The sequence below is a fragment of the Schistosoma mansoni genome, chromosome 4 (assembly GCF_000237925.1).
Source record: "Schistosoma mansoni strain Puerto Rico chromosome 4, complete genome".
In the NCBI taxonomy this organism is placed as follows: domain Eukaryota; kingdom Metazoa; phylum Platyhelminthes; class Trematoda; order Strigeidida; family Schistosomatidae; genus Schistosoma; species Schistosoma mansoni.
In genome coordinates, this window is record NC_031498.1 from 18581947 (window position 1) to 18600797 (window position 18851).

The 18851-nt window shown below is 38.5% G+C and overlaps 2 protein-coding genes across 3 annotated transcripts; both read left to right on the forward strand.

Annotated features, from left to right (window-relative positions):
- Nucleotides 1-205: 205 nt before the first annotated feature.
- Smp_070070.1 (fip1-like 1 protein) lies at nt 206-9018 on the forward strand (the record flags this gene model as incomplete). 2 transcript variants are annotated; one of them, XM_018797056.1, is made up of 3 exons in its annotated part: nt 206-265; nt 305-613; nt 8198-9018. In XM_018797056.1, the coding sequence occupies 3 exons, from the start codon at nt 241-243 to the stop codon at nt 9016-9018; spliced, it is 1155 nt and encodes a 384-aa protein (XP_018652136.1). The 2 variants fall into 2 exon arrangements, with proteins under 2 accessions (XP_018652136.1, XP_018652135.1); XM_018797057.1 differs by having other exon boundaries at nt 241-265; nt 308-613.
- Nucleotides 9019-9751: 733 nt separating this feature from the next.
- Nucleotides 9752-15878, forward strand: Smp_160200 (putative smad nuclear interacting protein; the record flags this gene model as incomplete). The annotated part of the gene is made up of 4 exons (XM_018797058.1): nt 9752-9756; nt 10993-11064; nt 14861-14929; nt 15425-15878. 4 exons carry the CDS (start codon nt 9752-9754, stop codon nt 15876-15878), a joined length of 600 nt encoding a protein of 199 aa, XP_018652137.1.
- Between the last annotated feature and the right edge of the window lie 2973 nt (nt 15879-18851).

Genomic DNA, 18851 nt, shown 5'->3' on the forward strand with positions numbered 1-18851 from the left:
GCACCAATGAACGTATTATACTTGTAATTCGTAATAAGCGGGTCCTCGAGTACAACAGAATTGTTAGTACATACAAACATAACAAACATATGTCCTATATGTAAAAAATTATGAGAAGACCTATTTATTTATTGATATGCTTAATTAAAAGGTCCCTATACAACTATTTGATGACATTATGAGACTGTCTGCGTATTGGAATACTGAATGGGAGCCGCGTAGTTCACCCTTTCCTCAAGGATGGACAGTGAAGTGATTCCCAATGGTATGTCACTACTTTTCAACTTACGTAGCTTCTGAAAAGCAGATGAATGTAACGTTAATAATGCAACCTCACCAACTGTGGATTCTAACTTGGTGAATGGTGAGGGTATGCAGACGGAAAGCGTTGATGCCTCAAAGGTCCATGAAAATGATAGTTGCTCGTTTATAGAAGAGGAGAGAAATGCGGTGATTGCTGCTGCTGTTGCCGACTTTGACGCAGATGACCAGTGTGAAGAGAATGATGGTGATGACGATACAGTCAATGTCATTATAAAGCCTTCCAGTAAAACAGGGATTTACAAAACCGGAACAGCTTACCAAGCTCGATCAGTCGCTCACACAACCCAACGTAAGTTTTGAATGATTAGTGCTCAGTGCTTGCCATGAATTTTTTTAATTCGTTCATTGGCTTTTTGACAGCAGTTACCTAGTCGAAAGTCTTGAGACATATTAATGTTAGACACAAGAATTATCTTAATACTTGTAACAGAGTGAAAACTATGTCTTTTCGTAGTCTCTCCTATGGGTTTTCATAGGCCAGGTTAACTTTTTGCTTAGTGTGGTCCACAACTAACCATGCAGATGATCATCATTACTCTTTGAAGCGACGTATAAAATTGACTGAACAACAACCGTTGAACTCTGTTAACCATATAGTTGTTCTGCAAAAAATACGGACATAAAACCGATGTAATGAATGTGTAAGAGGTAGATTATCTAATTTTAGTGTAAAGTCGTTCAGCTTTAACAAAGTTATGAAAAAATATTTCCTTTTAAACGCTTTCCATGTTTACACAACAATAATATTCCTACAAACCTTTGCAGCGACACATCTTAGCCTTACTTTTCACCTTTAAATTGTAGGTCCTGGTGGCAGTCCACATCAGATGGTTTATTCAGTTGTGTGAATTGTCTATCATGGCTTGTTCGGCTTTCAGCATTAGTTATTTTGTGAAAAATCTTGCATATCATCTATAAAAAAGTTGGTTGATCTTACCAACCACAGATGTAAAAGCGAATCAATAAAGATTACAAGACCCTTATGCTGCGTTTTTATCCCCAAGTGCGGACATGAAACAAGTTTGTTTTATTGACGTTGATAAAAGCTCACTAAGCTATTTAGTCAGTTTTCCAGGAATTCTAGGTGTTTTTATCTGAGTATCATAAAGGGGAGTTGCAAGTAAAAACGCCATAGTTGAGAAGTATTGCAATCGTTTCCCACGGACTCCTTTTTTTATCATATCACCGTACCCATTGTGAATGAGTTGTGTAAGTGAACAAAAACTGATATTACCTAATGCAAAGAAGAGGGCAAAACCAGTAGACGAGAATACATTATGCTTCGAAAATAGACAAGAAATACACTTCGCTTATTGTTTTACTTATACTGATCTGTGGTAAATTTGGTAGCTGCTTAAGCCTACTACCTGTCTGGGCGCATAAGCCTTTGACAAGGGATCTCCAAACAGTTTTGTTCTCGGCCGCCCCCTCTAGTTGTTTCCCATCTACCTCTAGCTCCTCTTCCTAATTTCCTCAACTGGTAGCTGGCTTTTACCCTTCCAGAATAAGTTATTGTCGATTGTCCCTATCTAGTAGGTCTGGAGTATCTTTTGTAGGTGACTGTTTGTGAATACTTGCACTTCACGATAGTGATTCTTTAGTTCTTGGAGTTTCAACTCATTGCAATAGAAAAGTTTTCACGTTAGTGTTGAAAATTCTGACTTTGGCTTTGAGTGAAATTTGTATTGAGCTTCAATTATCTGATGCTGCCCCTTCTTGCCTTCTTGTTTATCAATGATGCCACACAGATATGTAAAGGCTTTCACCTATTCCAAAGATCTACCAAGTACGATTCGGGTGGTGATCGCTTTGTTTCATTTTGTGATCCTGCCATCTTGCTCGTAAATGTTGAAACCTACTTCTGTGAAAGCCGCCATTACACTGTGATTTCATTTGTTGTGTAAAGAACGGGAAGATCAAGTCATCTTAAAATTCATCCAGTTGTGTCCAAAGTGTCCATTGTATTCTGTTCTTTAGCTGAAAGATGAAGGTCTTCATACTGTAGTCAGCATCTGGCAGAAATAGAAAAGACGTGAGTAGATAATCTTGTTCAACACTAATATTCGCCTTGAATGCATCTTGGAGGTTCCCACTATGGATGACATAGCAACTCAGTCCCTCGTAGGAGTTTCACATACTAGTGGCGATCTTCTTAGATACGTTATGATATTGATGATCCCACAAGGCCTCCCTGTTCTCACTAAAATGCTTTCTCATGATCAAGAACACTAATGTATAGCGATGAGTCTCATTCAGTTTATTGTTCAACAAAGATCTTCAGTTTCGATATATGATCAATTTTTACGAACTCCATCTTACCGATCTCAAAGTTGTGCGTATACTGGATCCCTCCTCCGATCCAGTAACACTACGTTGAAAACTTTGCCCAATAGTAACAACAGCACGATCCTTCTGAAGTTCTTGTACTTGATTAGATCACCCTTCTTTAGCAACTTGATGCTGTATCCACCTTTCTGTGTTAGTATTTCTTGCTTTTAGAAAAATATAGAGAACCTTGTATTCCTTTCTTTATATGGCTTTAGTGATTAGGCTGATATACTGTCTGATCCTGTTACTTTGTCATTCTGATTATTCCGACGTCCTTTCAGATTTCTATTGTTGATGGGGTATGATTTATAGCGAGGTTTGTGTGTAATGCTTTGATATCTGGCGTGTTCAGTGCCACTGGTCTATTCAAAAGCTCTTTAAAGTGATCTACCCATCCGTTACGCTTTTCTAGATCTTGATTATTCTTTGTTCGTGACTGGTCTTTCTGGTCTACCATGTTTCCCTGTCAGCTTTTTGGTTGTTTCATGTAGTGTTTTGTAGTTCCCTAGCCTTCCACATACTCTCCCTTGTCAGGACAAAGGCTCTTCGCCACTCATTTATTTACTCCTCCTTATTTAGCTTATCCCTTGGTTTCGACCACTTTTTGTTGTTGATTGGTGTCATGTCATTCCTTTCTTGAATCTTGCCCAGGCTTTCTATAGTAATCCATTATGTATTTCGATACTATTTGGTGTTCAGCACTTTCTGGAATGTTGAAGTTATTTTTTCTTAGGTCCTTTTCCAGTTGATTTCCATGGTGGTTTTCTCTTTTATTAAATCTTACAGGACTTTGGGAGGGACTATTTTCTCCATAACTGAAATACAAGAAACATTTCTCCTGTTGCTAGTATTTACTTTCCAGTTTGCATCAAACCAGCCTCACATATTCCATTCAGGATCAAGTTGTATATCTTAACGTATGTGGCTGTTTGGACAAATCTCTGTGTTTACCACGTGGTGCGGACATGCCATACCCCTATGTTTATTGTTGCTCTGGTTGTCAGACATTGTTGGGCGTGTAGCTTCTATATATTCCTGATTTTCATCATACGCCACCATAAATCTATTCGAGGAATATTCCCTAAGAGCAGAGATTATTCAATCTTCCTTGGTAAGCGATTCTGTGGGAAGTATTCCCATAGGATGGGTTTGCCAACCCTATACGTAAACTGCTTCCTTTACCCGGGCTTTGAACCGGTATGAGCCACAGAGTGACTCCAGGCAGAGTTAGCAATGTAGGGCGTTGCACTATATTGCCTATCATTCTTAGGCAGGGGATGCAGTAGTCTTCTCTGAATCGTTCTGATGTTAGTAAGTGTACAGCCGAAGCGAGTATGAACCGGGTAGTACAAGACATTAGTTAGTTAATAACATAAAGTATAAATGTAGTTTGCGATATTCTAGGTTTAAACTATTATGACCTTCAAATGTAAAGAATTTACTGAGTTTTATGATTACTCCTTGCTAATAATAAGACGACAAAGAGAACTTTATGGGTTTTGTATCGTACTCGTACTCTGATGTATCTATGTTTTGTGCTTCATTTTAGAACTACGAAATATCTTCATCCATATTTTTTTCCGTACACTAGTTAAAGCTTGTAAACATAAGATTTTGGACAACACTTGTTTTCACTCTCAGTTGATATATTGCCCTATAATGCGTCTACTATTTTAATTAAATAAAACCACCAAGCACTAACTGTTTAGTCTCATTAACGACAATGTTGTATTCACAGTGTATAATATTTTCGGATCTGTTTTTTCGTTTGAAAATTCGTACCTGAAAAGAGTCTTCTTTGCACTTATTATATATCTATCCATTACTACTGTGTTGCTTCGCGACTGGCCGGCGTCAGTGCTTGAATTAGTGATATGAAATGAAGTAGTTGAGCGTATCACCATGTGTTGCGCATACCCAATAACTACCTACTTCAATGGGAGATGTTGTCTGATGTAGGGATAAATTGGAAGAAAACTGGAGGCGGTCAGACCAAAGCATAGCATCAGTTTATGAGTTCATTGACAGTTGGACTGAGCCATGTTACCAGGTGTAGACTACCTGGCTGATGTTGGCGTGATTATTGTAACCAATGGTTAAAGACTTCGAATGGCATAGCTGGAAGTCATTTGCAAAAACGCAGACCCATACATTGTTTGTATTCTCCCAGATCATAAGCTTCTGGATTCTTCAGCTTTTTTCACTAATTTGTGTTGTTGCATCGCATCTTCGATATCTAACCCTTTTTGTTATCGCTAGTACTGTTAACTGCCTCTGCTACAATGGAATTTTCCTTAACAATTTCATCTTACTGTGCTAAGTTTGTGGCAACTTGAACCGATGTACACACTCAACAGGTTCTGTGTTGTCTGACTGACTGGACAGTAGACCACAAGATTTCTTATCATCTTTTTTAACCACTTGATAGATAACAGGCTCCAAAATATTTAGCTCTTATCTAGATTTTAGACATGATCAAATAGCATCACCCGGTTACTTATTTCTTTACCCGGACTTGTTATTTTTCTAAAGAAAAATAAATTAATGGTATTGTTTTATATAACAAACATGTTTTTGGACTTCGAAGGAAGTACCTTCCGCGAATGTTATCACATCAAAGCAACTTGTTAGTGAAATCGTAACTTATTCGTCAAAGTTAGTTTCCCAGTCTCTCAGTGTATGCTATCCCGACCGTAGCTGCTACCTTGAAGTGGTGGTCGGGCTTGTCTATCGTGATGACCCAACCGAGCTCTATTGGCTGGAACATATGTTCCTGTAGTTCTACCATGTCAGGCAGGTCGATTGGAGAACGGTAAAACTAAAAGCAGAAACTCAAGCTATGAGGGCAAAGTCGTCCTGCTGACTGTTTTATTTTATTTTATTTTATTTTATTTAAACACATAAATATTGGTACAAGGAATCGCCAGATAAATATGCGCCTCACAAATCTCATTTGATTTGTGTGAGGACTGTGATACTGCCCAGGTGCCCAGGCTGAAGCAGGTGATTTTCTTAGGAGACCACACCCCGAGCCTTTGACATAAAGGTCTGATCCACAAGGCAGTGGAGCATCGTAAGGAGATGCAGTCCCATGGTATCCGGTGACCGACGATTGATTCATACGCCATTTGTTCCCTCAGGATACTGGAGCCCATGTACACCATTGGTTTGGAATCAGGGTTTTCCAACTCCCTTAGGTGAACTTTCCGTGTCCACCAACCCGGTTAAAGCGCCGGACATTCGCTTTTCGTCCTCTCAACTTCGTAAACAACACCTGTGGCGCGAGAAGACAGTGAGTAGGACTTCCCTGGCAGAGGCTATATATTCGTGTGGCCATGTGAGAGCATTTCGAGAGGGAGAGCCTACTCTTCCCACTCTCGGCCGTACCAGGGCATTTGGGGGCTGACTGTAGAAGGGTGTGACAGCAGTAAGGTGTTTCCCTCGAACAACCAGCATCTGCAGCCATGCTGCCATCTCACAAGGAAGGAAAGGGTTAGAAAAGATCGACCCTAAAAATGTCACACCTTACCTGACGGATTTCTGTCTTCGGCTGTAAGGCCTTTTGAAGAACGGAGCTAACACGTCAAAAACCTCCCCCAAAAAGGTCGTGCGTGACCGGCCTCAAGCAGTTGTCCCTTGGGCTCTACGGTCACGCTCCCAGGTCGTTAAGACCAACATTAATCCAACTTCCTTTACAGGTCCCTCAATAAATACCCTTCCACGGTGTGGGCAGCCGGGAAGTGATATCAGCCTCCCTACTCGTAACAGCACACAAGACCAAGTTGGTCACAATCAAATCCTTTCTACACTCAGTAACTCTCCTATCTCCATGACTAACCCTTCTCACGACCCTTTATCACCTTGCACCGCTAGGGTAGACGATTCGAGTACACAGAACGTTATTCCTGGTCTCCTGAAACCACGCTTTAAACTGCATGTAGGAACGTTTAACGTCAGAACACTGTGCCATATAGGACAGCAGACTTCCTTAGCTAGGACTTTAGAATCGATGTATGCTGCGTCTCCGAAATGCGCATACAGGATCTGAGTAGCGTCATTCGTTTGACCTCACCATATCAAAATAAAGAACCAACTCTATTCACACTTCGTTTATCTGGAAGCCCTGATGCTGCTTCCCATGGCCTCGCCGGTGTAAGTACAGCATTGAGTCCTAGGGCAGAACTAGCTCTCTTAGATTGGATTCCAGTGGACAGTCACTTGTTCGATGTCCGACTAAACGAAACAGTAAGGACTCGGAAAGGTAGGGACACTCGTCGTTGCCTCTTCGGCGTCTCTGCCTACTCTTTCACTGACTGAAGCTGAGTGACACGGGACCGAATCCATCAGGGAGCACCAGTTCCCTCAAGATTACAGGTACACCTTGCTGACGAGTGCCAAGTAGCACGAAACCCGGGTCCAGGGTTTCTTGTTGACCACCTCCAACCACTATCTTATCACAAGCCAATTCACCCACCCATCATGAGTCACGTTTTCACCTTGTTAATTATTCACTTTTTAACCCTGACTATTTTTTATATAAGCCTATGTGTATGTACACTTTTTGTCTTATTCATCGCATGTCTGTAATTTATTTTTATCTGACCATAAATATTGATTAACGCTTGATTAAAGCGAGTCGGATTACCTGCCATCTCCAATGCGTGTCATTTTTGCTTCGCTCTCTTCTATTCGCTTCATCCCTTTGATTTCCCGTCCAGACCAATGAGTGTACAAAATATATGTATTCAAAATCCATTCTCGTATTTGACTTATTTAACTCCGTTATTCATCAACGCGGTTTAAGTCATCTATTACATACGAGGATAGACAGGATGTATATTTTGATAATCAACCATTCATACAATCTAAATTGTAGCCAGACCATTTCTCCACTAAAAGACTATTCGATTGGGATCTGCGAAATGATAGCAATCGATGGTCAGAGGCCTTGAATGATATGGCTCAAAATCGTATGCAATGGCGAAGGTGCATCTATTCTTTGTGTTTTCCCAAATTATAATTTTCTGAATTCTCCCTTTTTTTCTCTTTCCAAATTTATTTCACTGGGTTATAGTCCTTGAATAACATCTTCAAACCCTAATCTTTTCGATGACTGCTTATACTTTTGCTACCTCTACCACAATGGGATTTGAATTGACACTTGTATCTCTGTGCTAATGTGGTATGACAACTTGAGCTGATATACGTACGTACGAGGTTCTACCGTGTTATTCTCTGTCTGTCAGTGTATGCTGTGAATTTACTTGTTCTTTTCCATTAAAAAAAGTAGAAACTTGTGAAATTTTGATAAACACACTTGTATTATTCAACTCTGAATAGCTAAAGTAATAAATGAAATTCACTCATTTTTAGTCTCTTGTAGTTAAAACAACGTACAAAATTTTCTCAAATCACTGGAATTGTTTTTACATCGTATTAATAATCCACGCATGTAATTCGTTCTTTAGAGATTGAATTTAATTTCTAGCCTCATTTTGTATCCATAGTAAATTACTTATTAGGCTTTTTTTGTTCACTATTTTAGATCAGAAAGTCGCTCGTCAAGGTGTGGAATTAGATGATCCAGGAAATATTAATGGAATCCCAACAGTTGAGTACAATCTTTCCACATTAGGAGATGAAGAAAAACCATGGAAGCGACCCGGAGCCGATATAACAGACTACTTTAACTATGGATTTACTGAAGAAACGTGGATCCAATATTGTGAGAAACAGAAAATCTTGAGACAGGAATATGCAAACACAACACTAAAGCCTGTTTTAAGTAGTGGGGGTGCCAATTTGTTACAGCGGATTCGTTCTGGTACAGTTTCTTCCAATACCCGTTCATTTGATGGTTCTAAACAAGCTAGTATCAATGTAATAAATCTAAGTGGTCCTGGATTAAACACGCGATATTTAAATTCTATTTCCAGCTCTAAATCCGGAAATTCTCCATCTGATGTCTCAAATCGTCTCCTAAATGGAACCGCGAATAATTCTTCAAACTTACTCAGTCAGTTCAATCAACCACCACCAGGTTATTTAGGTGGGACTCAACAAACAAATGGAAGTACAACTGGTACTGGTGTTTTTAACATACCTCCTCCAGGTTTTGGAACATTAACACCTGGAAACAATTCACAAGTCTTAAATGCTGCAAATCCCGCTGCTGCTGCAGCAGCCGCTGCCTTATTTCCTAACCTTGCAGTTCCTCCTCCTGTTGTGAACAACCTAGCCGGCTGGCCTACGGGAAATATGACACTATCTAGTCTGATTGCATCTGGTGATGCTATTATTGATCCAACTACTGGTCAAATTAGTGGTATCATTGATCATGGAGATCGCAGCCCAGGTTCAATGTAGTAAGTAACAGATTAGTGATGCTTAATACAATTCGATTAACCCACTTACTGTTTTTAATAATAGTGATAATAATGACAACGATAATAATGATAGCTTTATTCATTGTTATAAATTTTATTATGGTAAGGAATTCGCAGCTTAAATTGTTGAATATTGTAATAAATTTCTCTTTAACGTACATTCAAACTGTATTTATTCAAAAATTATATCCAATGTATGTTTTTTCTCACTAATCACCATCTGTTTATCTTCAACAACAAAAGTTTACTCTCAGTTCTTGTGCTATCACTACTTTTTTAGCCATCAGATATCAGATGTTTGAATTTCCACACATTCATCTCTTGTTCTCTATTCAAAGACTAAACAAGCAGAAGTGTATGCTGATACGTGCAGTGTTTTGCTTTAAGAATACTAGTATTTAGCATTACATTAAGTTCGTACACCATTCATAATATCAAGTCAGTATACGATTCGTATTCATAATTATCTGGTTTAAACAATAAGGTTTATGATGATATTTGCACACTTGAACAATACTTAGCCTAAACGTTTGAACAGACTAGACCATTCTGAGTTATTTTCTCCTACTAGGAAGTGTTTGCATATATTCACCTTTATCTACATAAAGATATAAAAACATCGCATCTTCATTATCGCTATTCAAGTTCTTACGATTTTGTTTTATTTATTTATATCACTGGATTTTTGAGATAACAGTATGTTTTATAGTGTAATGAGGTTAATAACTGGATATATATATATATATAATCATTGTTTAGAGTGATAATTATATTATTTATTACTTTTGAAATCATGAAAGTTGTGTTTTCACTTTTCAGTGATTAATACTGCTTTCATTTTTTCGTCGCTGTGGTAACTGGGCTTTTACTAAATTACTGAAAAATATGAGGAAGTGTTTCTAGTGATTTTAACACCTTTATTGACAGTTACTGTTTCACCGTCACATGTAGTTAATTTCTTACTCGACACTCAGAGAATGTTTTCTTTTCTGTAACTGAAATGATTCACTTACCATTAAATGTCGTTTACCATGACGCACAATACTGGCTAGTGTTGGGGATGGTTGAAAGAAAGTTAGGGGCTGCCAAAACAAAACGTGGCATCAGTGCTTGAAGTCACTAACTTCTAGTCTGATCCATGATTCATGTACTATATCCTTATATTCAATTTTTCTTTTATATATTACCACCATTGAATTAACTACTTCTATGAATTTGGTGTTGATCTTGTTGTGCTAATGAGGCATGGTAACTTGGATCGATTCATATCTGTGCCTGGTCCTACGTTGTAGCTGACTGACTGACTGAAATGTCGTTTAGTCTACTCAGTGTGCTTCAATAGTATGAAATCTAACTGTCGATTTATGAAAGGTGTAGACAAAAGTTGTTACTCGTTAATTAGGCATGTGTTAAATGTATTCATCAGTGCGTTTTACAACTGTACGATGTTTCTCAGCGTAAGGTAACTTCTGAAATCAGAATGGGCAACTTAATACATGGTACGTTATTCAGAACTGTGGTTTCAATGGCTTTTCCATGGCTCAAGTTTTCTTTGATTAGTTGTACATTATCTTATGAGTAGTTGATAAATATACTATTTTAGCTCAACATTCTTCATGTACATGACATTTTATCCAAGATATATTCTGTTGACTGTTATTTCTGTATTCTGGTATCGATTTTGTTAGAGTTCAGGACGCGTTTTACTTTGCAAAATGTGTTAATTTAGTCATACAAACATTTAATCCTACTATTTCATTATTACAAGTATGTGAACATCTACACGACTAGACCCTGTTATTTGCTGTCATTGGTAATGAAATGAAGATGACAGCTAGTACAAATTGAGCTATAAAATTTCACAAATTAATGTTATCTTTATTCTAATTTCCTTTTATCTCTTCTTTTTCTCTAGACGGTTTCATTACAGATAGGTTTTATTTTTTATTTGTAGCTCTAATGAAGATCCTATATCGCGACGCGGACGGCGTCATTACCATGCAGACGAAATTGGTTATTATGAAAGGTAGTTTTCCTCGTTTTTTAACTTTTTTATTGCTGATATATATAGTTAATAGCAATAAGATAAAGCATATATCATTTGATTGAAGCTTTTTCGACGTTCGAGTTGTCTCTCTTAAAACTCCGACATAAATGTTGATGAAACTGTTCGCGGTTCATCTTTTAAGTGTAATAGATTGTTTATTGTGATTTAATTAATTTACAAATCGTACATGTGCTTCTTTTCCTTATGCATCACTGTCAACAAATGTGCTCACGAAATAACTTAGATATTTATGTTGATGTTGTAATCAGCCAACCAGTTATGTGCAATCAATATTTACTTATTATGACTTAGAATTTCCTTAGTGTCTTTAATCCCTATTCATTACTTATCAAAAAAAGAAATCAGTAGGTAAAATATATCCCCTTACCTACCTACTACAGTGAACCTTATATATAGTATCTTAGTTTCAATGCATGATATATCTTGATTTTATGAATATTACTAGTTATCACTAACATCTTGTGGTCAGATAGTTTACAGTTCGAATGTTGTGGCGTATAGTTTTTGACATATGAGCACCGAATACAAATAATATATTTGTGGCGTATAACCAGTATAGGCTTATGTCCAAGGAGGTGAATTAACTTCATTAACTGAGGATTATAAATAGTTGTAACAAATGCCAACAACTCATCTTTGGTTTCTCTGGGATTCAGTAACGTCCGTTGTCTGGTATTTATTATTTATTTATTTAAACATAAATATTGGTACAAGGGGGCACCAGATATATATGTGCCACACAAATCTCATTTGATTTATGTGAGGGCTGTGATACTTCTCAGGTGCCCAAACCGAAGCAGGTGGTTTTCTTAAGGGGCCACACCCGGAGCCTTCGATCTAAAGGTGTGATCCACAAGGCAGTGGAGCATCGTAAGGAGATGCCGTCCTATGGTATCCGGTGACCGACGATTGGTTCATACGCCATTTGTTCCCTCAGGATATTGGAGCCCATGTACACCATTGGTTTGGAATCAGGGTTTTCCAACTCCCCTAGGTGGACTTTCCGTGTCTGGTATCCTCTTATTGAACTATCTAACACAGCACAACAAGTTACTGTCTTGTTGCATCTAGGCTATTTGTTCGGTCCATCGTAGTTATGGATCACTCAAGTATCTGGGTAATATCAAGTCATAAAAAAGCGTCTCAAAGACAAATCTACCATGTTTTAGCTTGGTTGTGTCGTATATAACACTATTCACTACATTTTCCGACTTCTAGCGCTGCCCAAAGTGAGTTCAAGTTGACAGAAAGCTAAGGCACTCCAACTCCTAAAGCGCCACAAATTACCAGACCCAGAAGACTTACTTCAGCCCTTTTTAAGGACAGTCGTGACCTTCATGTTAGAGAACCGATTGAGTTATTTGCAAACGTTCCAGTACCCATGTGTTCCAACATCGTGGAATGAGTCAATAGTTTTCTCTCTTTTTAAAAATGGTTCATGTCGTTTCAGCGACAATCATCGAGGGATGGGTCTACACCTGATCGCGTCCAAACTATTGGCTTCCGTCATAATTTGTAGATTGTTCGAAACCTGGGAAAGATTGACTTGCGAGGAACAGGCTGGTTTTCGTTCTGGCCGAGGATGTATCGATCATATCTTCATCCTCCGCCGAATGTTATAACACCGTCATACTTATTACAGGCCAACAATCGTAGTGTCTTGACGTTAGGGCCACCTTCGATTCGTTGGACAGCACTGTTCTCTGCGATTGTATGTTGAAGAAGAGTGTGTCTGGGAAATTTATTGACATCTTGAAAGCCCTATGTACTAACACCTCAGGCAGATTGAGGACATACAACCACCCCTCTACACTTTCGCACTCAAGCAGTGGGGTTAGGCAGGGTTGCCCAAACTCACCTTCCTCCTCAACTTTGCCATCGATGACGTCCTGGAAATAGCTGTGATGGATGCCAGTCAGTCAGCTACAACTTAGAACCAGGCATGTATATGCATCGGTCTAAGTGATGGATGTAGGTAATGATGGTGTGGATCTGTTACTTGGAGAAAGACTTCTCGACCTTGAGTATACAGATGATATTATCTTATCGTGCGAAAATACCCAAGCCATGCAATCCTCACTTAATCAGCAGACAATCAGTTTCTGTAAGTATGAGACGCGCTTTTCACTTTCCAAGTGTAACGTACTTTTACAAGACTGACAGAACCCTGCACCTGTATTCACGCAGTAGTGAGCAGCTAAGATTAGCCAAGGAGTTCATGTATCTAGGTCTCTGTATAAGTCTTGGTGGTGGCTTGAGTAATGAAATTAGTTCACGTGTAATGAAAGCTAGAGCAGCTTGGTCATCTTTGTTGCTTTCATGATGGTAATCTGGGTACAAAAGGTCGGACCCACGATGCGTCATTGTGAGTGGTTTTGTTCTATGCTTATAAAACATGGCTTCTCCATGTTGTGGCTGTTAACCGACCGTATGCGTTTGATCACCCTTGTCTCCGAAGAATTGCTGTCATTTAGTGACAACACGTTAGTAATATGGAGGTTCGAGAATATGTGTTCAACCATAGTGACGATAATTCAGTTAGTGCCACCATCTTTAAACACCAACTTCGGTGTTCATTGTTGCTCCTCTTTTTATTACACTCACCCTCCACTCTATAAATCTTCACAACATCATTGTTATTGCACGGTGCATATGCATTTGGTTCCCTTGTAGTGTCGGTTGCTATGTCAAGCTCATACAACTTATTCTAGCTTCCGGACAGGCTAATTTATTCATTCTTCTTGAGTCACATTTTGACCTTGATAATTATTCGCTTATCAACTGTGACTGTTTTTGTATAAGTGTATGTATGTTCATTCCTTATTTTACTCAACACATATCCGCAACTTATTTTTGTCTGACTATCAATATTAAGCAACGCTTGGTAAATGGAGTAGGCTCACTTGCTTTTTCCACCGCACATTATTTCGTTTATTTGATCGTCTATGTGGATCAATAATTGTACGAAATAAACGTGTTTGGAATCCATCCTCCTTTTTGAATTATTTAATTCCGTTATTCACTAACACTATCTAAGTTGATAATTGTATATGAGGTTTGGCGGCATTTATGTTTCGGTAGCAGTCAACAAACAATCTACCTGGAGTCAGATCTCCGGGCCACTGAACTCCCCTTGTAACAATGTTTATGTGTTCAAGTAAAAAATAAATAAAACTCAAGGTAGAGAGAATTAATTGTTGGTAAGGTTACGTGAATGATTCGAATTAAACCATATCAATACCTGTTGAATCCTCACTATCTTATTTCATATATACTTCACTACTGTTTGTTGGGGTTTTGTTTGCTCGATTTTTTTGTATTTCATTTGATTTCCTCTATTTTATTGTCGTTCAGTTTAGTAGTTTAGGTCTACATACTTTGCTAGATCAGAAGAATTTGTTTAATGTCGGAGTAATTACACTTTAAACTTATTTTCTTTATTCTCACTTTCAAATGGCCAGTAAAAATGTTAACGTAAACAAAGTTTATTGTGCACCTGGTAAAAAATAGGTCTGTGAATAATCAGTGATTATTCATTTACCGTTCAGTGTGAAAAAGGTTTTCACTCTGCTTTGTCAAGGCACTGTATACATTTGAAATAAATGGAAATTTATTCAAAATTAGTGCATTGTGACAACCTAGCGTAGTTTGTGTTGCATAACACCAGGGTACGCAGTTTGATCTAAAGTTTTCATCCTAAGAATTGTGATGCGAAATTAGGAGTTTTTAATAATCTAATTTGTTTCGCTTGTAGAGAAGGCTATCGATCACGTCGTCGTAGTCGTTCAAGTAGCAGGGAACGTTATCATTCTCGGCATCGTCGGTAAGTATACCTCTCCGTTTTCATATAACACTTAACTGGTTATAAGACACTAATTCACAACAAACTGCGCAATTTACGAATCATTTAATTAATATCACAATGTTTTCCTACAATTTTCCTCTGAAAAGTTGTCAATTTTAATCATGGGTATCATGTGCTTTCGCACTTCTAACCGTCAATCCACTTGTGCTTTGCAAGCGTGAGATATTTCTTTTTTTAACAAAAATGATAATTTTCATAGCCGTCTAATCTAGTTCTTCACTTAGGCCTCATACCTGTCTAATTTATACACATGTAAACAGTGGTTGGCACAAATGAATTCATCATGCATTGTCTTTGTTAGCGGCTTATTTTTGATGAAATGTATGAGCCTATAGTTGCGTTTATTTGCAATAAATTTTTATCCCTTTGTTGATTACCGATGTTCTATTTAGCAATTCCTTGTTCACTGTTTGATATATTTATGTTTTTCCTGTTTATATGGTTTACTTACAGCCATCGTGATTCATCAAGATCTGGGAGAGAATATGAACACCGTAGAGGAACATCACATCATTCTCGCCGTTCGCGCGAAGATCGTTACTCTGGAGGGGTTGTTGGTGCAGAGGAACACGGTTCTACCGAAGCCCCCTCACCAAATCCATCTGGATCACATCGAAGCAGTGGGCGACGAAGTGACCGTGATCGACCTGGTCGAGACCGAAGCCGTGAGAGAGATCGTAGTAGGCATCGAAGTGAACGTCGAGATCATGAACGGTCAGTTCGCCCTTCTAGACAAAGTGATCATCGTTCGTCGCGTCGTAAAGAACAACCTTCCCCACCAAGACCTCCTGTTACTTCAGATAAACAAGCAACTATCAAACCTGATCCTCTTTCGGCTGCCGCCGCTGCAGCAGCCAACATTGCCGCCGCCTTGGGAGCTACAAACTCCAGTGGTAAAGCTTCTTGATAAGCCATTGATTTCTTCAGAAAGATTTTGCTGCACTGTACAGTTGTATTTTAAATAAATATGTTTTTCAAACGTAGATTTCGTCCATTTTGTGTCTCTTCACTATTTTCAGTTTTAGTTCATTGTTTATGATCATAGTCTTCCACACGAGTTTTTATGACAGACTCCATTATACTCATTCTAGATATGGTTTGTCTTCAGTGAGATTACTGATTGCTTGGGTTTGTATCACTCAGTCTTCTTTGTCTAAAGCTTGCGACTTGTGTAGCTAATCTTTTGATGACTTATAGGTATAATATATAACCCCGTAAACACAATTACGCTTGGGAGAATACTCTGGTAGTAATCGAACGTCCGAGCCAAGATCCGTGATAGAAAATTTGAACCCAGTATAATCGTCTCAGCGATGTAGCTGATAACACGTAAATCCTGCTCCAAATACCAAAGTAGATCACTCAAACTGACTTAGTTGTCAAGACAAGCAAAATTATACTCTGATAATCGTCCTCCTTTGCAGTCGAATACTTAGTGGAAGCATGATATTGATGGTTATGAGACACCCGCTAACCAAGTGCTGGTATATGGACCATTATGGCAGTAGATCATGTTGGTTCACGAATGATTCTTTTCAATATAATATGGAGTTAGAATGATATCTATTTTGTGGTTAGGATTTTCATCATGCGTATCCACTGGCGGAGAGCTTTAATTGGGTGTTTTGATAGTGACCTACTGTTGACTGATCTTAAGTATACCCTTGCACAATGTCTCTTGAGGTAGATGCATCATTGTTACGTCACGGACGTTCACATCTCACACCTGTGAGTATTGAAAAAGTGACTTCAAAAATACAACAGGGAGGTTATCAACCATGTGCAGGCTCTCCATAGGAATACCATTGATTAAGATAGCAAGTGGTGGACAGTGATCAAGACTGTCAACCTCAAGTGGTGTGCATCAGGACTAATTACGTTCTCCAATTTTATCTAGCCACATTGTACATGTTCTTTTAGATCCAAAGGTTTCGGTTATCTTACTTTGCAAACAAATCCTTAGCCATTAAATCCACATACTGGCCTGAATAAAACCTATTTCTCATAGCGGCCGGTTGACTACGCTATGGACTGACGGTACCATGTTTGGGGTGAGGTTCTCTCGCTTTAGGACTGGTTTACGTCAACGCCTGAAGTAATGATAGACTAAATAGGCTGAAAAGTCTCATCAACAAAAATGAGGCGAAAGACAAATCAAAGAGTATAAATAGACTTATGTTCTATGGTTAATTTAAAGAGGGGCAATCTCTGCGAATCTCGACCTACTTTGTGTAGAAGTTATTAATATGAAACAATGCCGATAAAAACATCCAATGATTACTCGGAAGAATTCAAAGTAGTGCGACTGGGTTGGAGTTCTACATGAACTATATATACAATGCTTTAGGACAGGCCTGCGTCAGCGCTTGAATTAGTGATATGAAATGAAGTAGTTGAGCGTATCACCATGTGTTGCGCATACCTAATAACTACCTACTTCAATGGGAGATGTTGTCTGATGTAGTGATAGTTTAGGAGAAAGCTAGAGGTAGGCAAGCCAAGATACGCCATTGGTAATTAATGATACTGACTGTCAGACCGAACTATTTAGGTTTGTAGCGGTACATAAATCCCCAAAATCAATAGCTTTGTAAGCCTTTGACTTTTGGTACTGACCACGTTAGTTTTAATGGACTCACCTGGCTGAAGGTGCTTGACCACGCATCCGCACCAGATCACGAGTGGGTACGCTGTGCTTCACATCTCCTACGACCGCCAGCCAGTTTAGATTGATCACTTCTCGTTATGTCGACAGTCTATCGAATATAACTTCGAACCTCTTCGCTCCTGACTTTTTATTCGACGAGGTTGGCACATTTCGATCATAAAATGTGTTGCTGAAATCCGAATACTTGTTGTATCTTCAGGGTTGGTGCACTCTTTGTAATTGAGGTCCTCATGTTCATTGTATCCAGTTGCTTGTGACTTTGAATAACATGGCTCAGAGTGTCGCATAAGTGTTCAGGTGTATACGCTGTGTATCCATACATGGTTTTACAATCACAGCGTATCCTGATATATTCGCCTTTGCTGTTTCTTTCACTGATCAGCCATACTACTACATGAAGAACTTAAGTGTCTAACTGTAAATCTTTATGGTGAAACTGATAATTTCCAATGTGTTTGGAATTAGAAGGATCTAGTTTTGTAATGAGTATGTTTAAGGTTAGAGACAATTATGCATCACCTTTTAAGGAATGCACGATCCTTCATAATTACATGAACACTGATAAATAGTGAAGGCTTCTATCTTATAGAACCTAATCGTATGATTAACCTAGGCCTAACTAAACATGCTGACCGACGTGAGCTTATTTCTAGTTATAATAATTTTAGTTTTCAGTTTGACTTGCTTAGAATATCTGGATGCATAACTAGGATCCTATGATATCACATACCGTCAATGTACTAAGCGTGGAGCGATGTAATGAAGATCAGTTAGCGCAATATACTTCAATAAAAGTGGATTTTGGGTTCAGACTCTCTACAGGTCTTAGCGTGTCATTAGTTTTGGAAGTAGAATTTATCAGTCAAGCATATAGGATACACTGTGTTATTAGTTGATGTCTAATTAATGCGAGTGTTCGTCATTGACTATGAAGTTAGAATATATTTTAGATTCTACCGTAACTTATGTGAGTGGCTGTGGGTTGAAAACTGTTCCCCAAAATGCTTCGTAATCTTTATAATGTCGTTAATAACCTCAACACTAGATATACAGAGAGTATATTGTCTTCTTGAGGATAACCTGAGAGTCTATTTTAACAAAATGGTAATGCGAAAGAAATTGGAATTTTCTATGAATGAAAACAGTGATAATTCAGTGTTCGATTTGGAACTGTATGTCTATGTTCACGTTAACTTGTATAAGCATTTATGG